Source organism: Eleutherodactylus coqui, chromosome 5 (assembly GCF_035609145.1).
Source record: "Eleutherodactylus coqui strain aEleCoq1 chromosome 5, aEleCoq1.hap1, whole genome shotgun sequence".
In the NCBI taxonomy this organism is placed as follows: domain Eukaryota; kingdom Metazoa; phylum Chordata; class Amphibia; order Anura; family Eleutherodactylidae; genus Eleutherodactylus; species Eleutherodactylus coqui.
In genome coordinates, this window is record NC_089841.1 from 144,008,409 (window position 1) to 144,017,416 (window position 9,008).

At 44.8% G+C, this 9,008-nt stretch overlaps 1 protein-coding gene across 2 annotated transcripts; it reads left to right on the top strand.

Annotated features, from left to right (window-relative positions):
* Positions 1–27: 27 nt before the first annotated feature.
* SNRNP35 (small nuclear ribonucleoprotein U11/U12 subunit 35) lies at positions 28–5,166 on the top strand. 2 transcript variants are annotated; one of them, XM_066601929.1, is made up of 3 exons: positions 2,877–3,004; positions 3,219–3,355; positions 4,246–5,166. In XM_066601929.1, the coding sequence occupies exon 3, from the start codon at positions 4,249–4,251 to the stop codon at positions 5,020–5,022; it is 774 nt and encodes a 257-aa protein (XP_066458026.1). In that variant the 5' UTR covers positions 2,877–3,004; positions 3,219–3,355; positions 4,246–4,248; the 3' UTR covers positions 5,023–5,166. The 2 variants fall into 2 exon arrangements, with proteins under 2 accessions (XP_066458025.1, XP_066458026.1); XM_066601928.1 differs by lacking the exons at positions 2,877–3,004; positions 3,219–3,355 and adding an exon at positions 28–123.
* Positions 5,167–9,008: the final 3,842 nt, after the last annotated feature.

Consider the following 9,008-nt stretch of genomic DNA (forward strand, 5'->3'; position numbering starts at 1 on the left):
GGCAGTCTGGTCACATGGCCGTGACGTCACCACAGGTCCTGCAGCTCACTAGGACTTAGCTCCTATCGGCTCGCATATTAGCCTATTACTCCCCACTTCTACTTTGGAGCAGCTGGCTGGACGGTAAGTGAGAGACGCGAGGAGGGTGAGTCTGGAGGCTCCACCGACGGCAATAACCGGTTTATTACTAGGGCCGTGTTCTCACCTGCGCTGGAGATCCTGCAAAATACCGCAAGAGATATCCCGCATGCAGCACTTCTTCTTCCATCCAGGAACCGGGCAGCTGCGTGGAAAGCGAACGGACCCCGTTATAGTCAGTGGGGTCCGCCTGGCGCTGTTCTACCATAAGACGGTCCCGTTCAGCCAGGGGATCCCCCCTTACTGCTCCCCAAACCGAGCAGGAAACCGATTCCCCATGCAGGTGTGAATCCATCCTGACCCCTGCCTGTTCTTTACCTGCTGGCTGGGTAAGGGTCACTAGTCCCACCAATGCAGTATATAACATAGCACTGTATCACCCTGAAGGGGAGTGACTTTTGTCTGCGTATAACGGTGTATCTCGCGCTGACATGCGCAATTTTCCGTGTTTTTTTTTTTTTGCCTTTAAACTTCCCGCTCTGTCGCTTAGCAACATTGTGTATAACCGCCGCACATAGACCATGTAACTGCGCATGTGCAGCGTTTTGTGGCACCCATAGAGAACAATAGGGCTCTATCACGCAGCGTCCGCCGTAGGATAGAACATGCTGCGTTTTTTACTTGCACAGTATATACTATGAAAAACCGCTAGCGTGAGTGCGACAGCGAAAATCAATGAATGTGAATTGCCGCTATGTACTGCGTATTATGCGCACAATTCAAATACGCTCATGAGAGCCCGGCCTGAAAGTCCCTTTTTTCTACACAATCAATTATGTTAACCCCTTCCCACCCAGGCCAGTCTGGGTCTATACAAGCGAGCCCAAATGATCAAACCGGACATGTTTCACTTTATGGTAATAACTTTGGGGCGTTATTACTTATTCAAGTGATTCTGAGATTGTGTTTTTTCGAGATACATTTTACTTTATATCCATGGTATACTTTGTTTGGTATGTTTTATGTTTATTTAGAGAAAAAATCCTAAATTTAGAGGCCTGCCTGGATGTTTGTAGCCTATGGGCGGTCCTGAAGGGGTTAAGGCCTGTTCCAGACGAGCATATGATGGCGTTACAGCCATATGTCAGCCATATTTGCCGCTGTATATTTTCTTTTGTCAAATACTGATCTGTATTTGCTCTTTATAAAAGAAGAGTAACCAAGAGGCGAAAATACAAAAAACAGGTCATGTTGTGTTTGAAAAAAAAAAAACAGCCGTGAAAAAAAATGCAGTATAAACAATGAGCGATGAGTTTAACTATGACAGTGCAGTGTAAATAGCAGCTGTTCAGTATTGAACAGCCACTATGTTAAGTGAATGGAGAGGGGCGGGGGAGAGTGAGAACTGAAATCTTCTCCAGCCACCCCGCTGTGAGCCAGCGATACAAGCTCCCGTGCCAGAGCATGTGAGGGGGCATGTGCGGGGATGAGTGTCGGGTATCATTTGCCCAACATTCGTTCCGTCTAAATGGGGCTTAACAAATCATCTGTTCAGTAACCAAAGACGAAGGCACTGACTGTATCACACAATGTTGGCGCAACCCATCTAAAGTTCTTATAGAGCAACTAAACGTTTAAAAACAGTCATAAATCAACAGTGCAAGCAACAATAAGAACGTTTGTAATATATTTTATTACTTCTCAGCCACTTCTTCACCTTCCTACTTTTTGTACTGATAAAATGTGTATTAAAGGGGTTGTCCCGCGGCAGCAAGTGGGTCTATACACTTCTGTATGGCCATATTAATGCACTTTGTAATGTACATTGTGCATTAATTATGAGCCATACAGAAGTTATAAAAAGTTTTATACTTACCTGCTCCATTGCTGGCGTCCTCGTCTCCATGGTGCCGACTAATTTTCGGCCTCTAATGGCCAAATTAGCCGCGCTTGCGCAGTCCGGGTCTTCTGCTGTCTTCAATGGGGCCGCTCGTGCAGAATGCCGGCTCCGTGTAGCTCCGCCCCGTCACGTGCCGATTCCAGCCAATCAGGAGGCTGGAATCGGCAATGGACCGCACAGAAGCCCTGCGGGCCATAGAGAGAGAGGATCCCGGCGGCCATCTTCAGCAGGTGAGTATGAAGACCCCAGACCGCCGGGATTCGGGTAAGTACTACCCGATTTGTTTTTTTAACCCCTGCATCGGGGTTGTCTCGCGCCGAACGGGGGGGGGTTTAAAAAAAAAAAAAACCCGTTTCAGCGCAGGACAACCCCTTTAAGTTTGAGATGAGATTATAGCTGCAGCCCATAGAAGTCTATGGAGACTAAAGGAGGGAGGGGTGGGAGAGGAGCGAGCAGATACAGAGAAACAAGAGACATGCTGTAGCATCTAATAAGTGGTTTTATCTCACCGAAGTCATGGGCACACCTCTAGACTACTCAATACTGCCATATAATGCCCTCCATGCTGCAGCTTCTGAGGGTGAGCAACTAAGATATCAGGAGAGCAGGATCTCTTTCGCTGTGTATGGGAGTCTTCGTAACAGCTCATCTCTACCCCCCCCCCCCCCCCCAAAGCTGATTTAAGAGAAATCTGTCCAAAAGATATTAAACCTGCGGCAAGGTAAAACAGCTAAAAATGCAGGATGCAAGTCATATAATAGCCAGAAATGCTGTTATTTCTAATATACAAACACAACCGTTTATTCTGAAAAGTCATCTGAAAGTGTAGTTATGCTTTAAAGGGTTCTGTCATTAGAAGAAAAAAAATTCTATACTTACCTATTCTTCCCCAGGCAGACTCCCTACAGATCTTCTCCTCCCTGATCATCTCCTTTTTTCTGCAGCCCCCCGGGTCACCTCAGCTCCAGCCGGCTGATTCTTTTTCCAGTGACGAAGAGTCCATTCTCTGTAGTCTCCTTCCTGCAGGTCAGTGTACCCGGTCACTAGTGACGTAGCCTACACAGCCCAGCGGGGAGTGCTGAGCTATTGGCGAGACTGTGCATGCGAGTGGTCTCTCTACAATAATATATGAACTCTTGCGACAAGACAGCACGCATGAGCAGTTTCGGCAATACCTTGGCATTCCTTGTTAGGCAGTGAGTATTATGTCACTAGTGACATAATCTACACTGACTTGTAGGAAGAAGACCGCCAAGAATGGACGCTCGTATAACAGGAAGAAGAGGATCCGGCCAGCTGGAGGTGAAGTGACCCGAAGGGACTGGAGAAGATCAGCGAAGAAAAGATACAGTAAAAAGACTGACGTGGGAGGAATAGGTAAGTATTGATTTTCTTTTTAATGACAACCCCTTTAAGGGGTTTGTCTGATTGAGAAAACTCACTTTTGAATACCTTATTGAGGAATTCTAAATTAGAAGGGTCTCATATTCAGCATCCTCATGTATTAGTCAGAGTGGAGAGTGGTGATTCTTGCTGTAGTAGAAGACCCGGCACATCCATGCATTACATGGACAACTTTTTGATTTAAAGAAGAACTGTGTATTGCTTAAAGGAGATGTCCCGAGGCAGCAAGTGGGTCTATACACTTCTGTATGGCCATAATAATGCACTTTGTAATGTACATTGTGCATTAATTATGAGCCATACAGAAGTTATAAAAAGTTTTATACTTACCTGCTCCGTTGCTAGCGTCCTCGTCTCCATGGAGCCGACTAATTTTTGGCCTCCGATGGCCAAATTAGCCGCGCTTGCGCAGTCCGGGTCTTCTGCAGTCTTCTATGGGGCTCCGTGTAGCTCCGCCCCGTCACGTGCCGATTCCAGCCAATCAGGAGGCTGGAATCGGCAGTGGACCGCACAGAAGAGCTGCGGTCCACGGAGGAAGAGGCCATCTTCAGCGGTGAGTAGAGAAGTCACCGGAGCGCGGGGATTAAGGTAAGCGCTCCGGTGAGCTTTCTTTACCTCCCTGCATCGGGGTTGTCTCGCGCCGAACGGGGGGGGGGGTTGAAAAAAAAAAAAACCCGTTTCGGCGCGGGACAACCCCTTTAAATTTGTAGTCTGATTTCAGTTCAATGAACCCGTATATACAACTACCACATCAAAAGCTCATTAGAGTTGTTTGATTTTGTAGTTAGATTCTTTCAATGAAATTAAGGTCTCTTACTCATTTTTTTTTTCTTTTTGTTTCTGTATATATTTCCTACCTCTAGAAAATGAATGAATGGACACCTTTAGCAAAGGATTATGATCCGCTTAAAGCTGGAAGTATTGATGGCACCGATGAAGAACCTCATGATCGTGCCGTGCTTAGGGCAATGTTGGCCCGCTACGTTCCCAATAAAGGTGTTGTTGGGGACCCTCAGTTGACTTTGTTTGTGGCTCGCTTAAGCCAGCAAACAACTGAGGAAAAACTAAAAGAGGTGTTTTCTCGTTATGGAGACATTCAGAGGCTTCGATTGGTTAGGGATTTCATAACTGGCTTTTCAAGGGGTTATGCATTCATTGAATATAAACAAGAACATGCCATAAAGAAGGCCTACAGAGATGCCAACAAACTTGTCATCGATCAGCGTGAAATCTACGTGGATTATGAATTAGAAAGATCTTTGAAAGGATGGATCCCCCGCAGGCTAGGAGGCGGATTTGGTGGCAAAAAGGAGTCAGGCCAACTGAGGTTTGGAGGTCGTGATAGACCATTTAGAAAGCCAATTAATTTGCCAGTTTTCCCAAGTAACATCCGCCTAGAAGGCCATGGGGACAAAAGACAGAGGTCCTCCTCCAGAGAAAGGTCTTATGACTGGAGAGAAAAGAAGACAGAGTACACAAGAGACAGAGGAAGAGATAGATATCCACAAAGATCTGACCGAGAATATACTACAGAGAGACATTCCAAGGAGGGAAGGAACAGAGATCGTGAGAGGGATAGCAAGGACAGGAGAAGAGAAAGCAGAAGGGAGAGAAGCAGAGAGCGAGATCACAGAAATTAATGTACAAAATCTGTAGGTTTATATAGAACAACCTCGTGTGAGGGACTTCATGTGAGAGAGGGGATAAGTCAGCTTTTCTGTAATATAGTAATTTTTAATGTGTTGGACATGCAAAGCAGACAAAATAAACCAATCCCGGTTTTAGTGGGTGTTTTTTTTTATTATGTAAAGATTGTTAGTCCTTCGTGATTTAGGATTATTGTTCTTTTTATTTCATTATGTATTTGTGAGGGTGCGTTCACAAGAGCGTATATCGGCTCGGTTTTCACGCTGAGCCGATATACATCCTCCTCGTCTGCAGGGGGGGAGCCTGGAAGAGCCAGAAGCAGAAACTGAGGCTCCCGCCCCCTCTCTGCCTCCTCTCCGCCCCTCTGCACTATTTTCAATGAGAGGAGGTGGGGCGGGGCTAAGGTCCACGAATTAGCCCCGCCCCACCTCTCCATTGCAAATAGTGCAGAGGGGTGGAGAGGAGGCAGAGAGGGGGCGGGAGCTCAGTTCCTGCTCCTGGGCTCTTCCAGCCTCCCCCCCCCCCCCCCTGCACATGAGGACAACATATATCGGCTCGGCGTGAAAACCGAGCTTATATACGCTCTTGTGAACGCACCCTTAGGAAGACAATTTACAGAAGATACAGTAGCATCTGAAGAGAAGTTGCATCTAGAATATCAGAATGTCATATTGAAATGACATTTGGGATTTCTGTTTTCATTATAGTCTGATATTTATACAATCCGGCTTATAATTATTTAATTGTAAAGTACCGTTAATTCCAAGGCGCTGTACAAACAAAGAATAGGGTTAAAATACATTGCACTACATGTACAGTACTGTGCAGAAGTTTTAGGCAGGTGTTGAAAATTTGCTGCAAAGTAAAGGCCCATTTACACTGAAAGTGAATGAGTTTTGAGTGATCATCTTTGCATAACTCTTAAGTAGCTGATTAGCTACTTAAGGAGTTAAATGCAGGCTGAGTGGGACACGCTGATAACTCAGAGAACAGCATCTGTTTTGTATATGCAAACAGCTGCTTTGTTCTCAGAGCTTTCAGCTGGTATCCTGCTGAGAAGTCCCAGCGGGATACCAGCTGAGAGAATGCTATCAGCGGTACCCGCTGAGAAAATTAGCATGCGGCGCTGATAAGTCATCAGTGATTTCTAGCTTGCTAGAAATCAGCGATTAATGAATAGTGCACAATGGTCGTGCATTTAGACAACGATTATCACTCAAAAGATGGCTTTTGCGCAAACTTTGAGCGATACTTAAGAATGCTTTCAAAAATACAAGTGCTAATGGTTTACTTTTGTCAGTCAACAAAATGCAAAGTAAATGAACAAAACAGAAATGTAAATCCACTCAGTGTTTGGTATCCCACCCTTTACCTTCACAACAGCATCAATTCTTTTAGGCACACTTGCACAAAGTTTTTGGGAGGTTGTTCCAGACCTCTTGGAGAACTAACCACAGATCTTCTGTGTATGTAGACGTGCTCAAATCCTTCTGTCTCTTCCTGTAATTCCAAACAGACTCTATGATGATGAAATCAGGGGGCTATGGTGACCATATCACTTAGGCTGCCTGTCCACGGGTGAATTTTCAGTGCATTCCCGCCGCGATAATCCAGCCACGGGGAACGCAGTGAACGCTTTTCATAGTGCTGCTATGGAAAGAGCAGCCCCCCCTTGTCCATGAGCGGAGAATCATAGCGACCATCCGGCAAATTGCAGCTATCTGCCAGATAGGCTCATCGCGGAGATCAGTCAGCTAGCTTCTGCTCCCGGGGGGGGGGGGGGGGGGGGGCGACTCCCATAGCGGAGATCCACCGCGGGATATTGCAACGCCTGAGGACAGACAGCCTTACAGGACTCCTTGCTCTACTTTACACTGAAGATAGTTCTTCAAAATATTGGCTATATGTTTGGGGTCGTTGAACTGCTGCAGAATAAATTTAGAGCCAATCAGACCCTCCCTGATAGTACTGCATGATAGACCAAGGACTCCATTATACCTGACCAAATCCCCAACTTCACTTGCTGAAATGCAGCCCCAAACGTGCAAGGAACCTCCACCATGCTTCACTCTTGCCTGCGGACACTGATTATTGTACTGCTTTCCAGCCCTTTAGTGAACAAACTGCCTTCATTTTACAGCCAAATATTTGAAATTTTGATTTATCAGGCCAGAGCACCTGCTGCCATTTTTCTGCACCCCAGTTCCTATGTTTTTGGACAGAGTTGAGTCACTTGGCTTTGTTTCTTCAATGACGGCATGGCTTTTTGGTTGCAATTCTTCCATGTAGACCACTTCTGGCCAAACTTCTCTGAACAATAATGGGTGCACCTGGGTCCCTCTGGTTTCTGCCACTTCTGGGTGGATAGGTACTGCTGAACATCTTTCAATTTTGAAGGGAAGTAAACATGATGTGTCTGTCATCTGCTGTACGAAGTTTCCTTAGCCAATCACTGAATTGCCTATTTCTTTGTTCTTCTCCCAGAACAGCTTGAACACCACATCTTGAAAGCCCAGTCGGCTTTAAAATCTTTGCCTGGGGGGAGACCTTACTGATGCAGTATAACTACCTTGTTGCTGCGCTTAGTCTTACCATGGTGTATGACCTGTGACATGAAATGGTCTTCCACAACCTCACCTTTGTAGCAGAGTTATGCTGTTGCGCTGCCAGTTTTAAGCCTCCTACACAGCTTTTTCTGTTTTAATGACCATTTCAACCAACGTATGAAAATGATGATCATTATCTCCTGTTTGATATAATTGGTTAATCATACCCCCGACTATAAACCCACAAAATCCCTAACGTTGTACACGTATACCTAGAAGAATTGCTGGTGTTTTGAAGCTAAAGGATGGTCACTCCAAATATTGAATTGATTTAGTGCTCTTTTGTTCATTAATTTTGTATTTTGTCATTTCACAAAAATAAGCTATGAACACTTCTATTTTTGAAAACATTCTTTCTTCACAGCATTTTTAACACCTGCCTAAAACTTACTGCACATTACATATTTAAAATGGGAACAGTAAATAGTAAACATTCACTAAATGACTGACAATTTGATAAATAGGGAGACAGCCCTTCCTACAAGGACTCGCAGTGTACAGAGAAGGAGACAATAGATGAGGGTGCTTTTAGTTAGGCCAACTGCACATGGGCGAGCATGATATTGGGCCAAGACGTTTTTACATGCTCAGTATGTTCTGAGGCTCATATGATTTCTAAGGACCTGGAAAAGAACGGAAAGGTTGTAAAATACAGGTGAGGATCAGCTCTGGATATAAATAATGTGGACTCGTTTTAGTAGTAGTTCTTAATATTTCTCTTCTGTACAACACCACAAGGATATAGGAAATCATATGTACACCATACAGTGCTCCCTCAAAAAAACAAAACATGGAAATGAGTGACGATATAATCCTCCACAGCACTACCTATTAGATGGTAGCTAACCTTAGAGTCAATATCTGACCTTACAGACTCATAGACTGGTAAAGTTGGAAGGGACCTCCAGGCTCATCGGGTCCAACCCCCTATACTCTTCACTATAGACTGCCTGGCAGCACCCGGCCTTATTAGCAAGTCCGGGTGCCAACTGGCAATTAGCAGTGATCGGCACAGTTTTTGCGAATCTACTATAACATGTATGTGTATCCTTAACAATACTGATAGACTGCATGAACGCAGGTCAGAACCGGTTTTCAACCTTTCAATTTAAATCAAGAGCATCAAGGTCTTACGCACACGTGTATCTGAAATCCGAATACAGTGTTAACCTGTTCCTTGAGCCATGCATACCTCCATACAGTGAAACAAAATAGTTTTTTCTGCATAGTGTTAAAAAAAATGCTCATGCTCTAAATGATGTAGTATATGAAACCATTTTCTCCTCTAAGCCTTGCTATACAAATCGATTTATAAATCAATCTAACAGTAAGCAGGTCTGGAAAATGAAATAAAGTACATTAGAAAGTTTCAT

Bases quoted from the DNA above. Each gene is read 5' to 3' on its own strand.
- SNRNP35 (XM_066601928.1), top strand. From the start codon at position 4,249: ATGAATGAATGGACACCTTTAGCAAAGGATTATGATCCGCTTAAAGCT.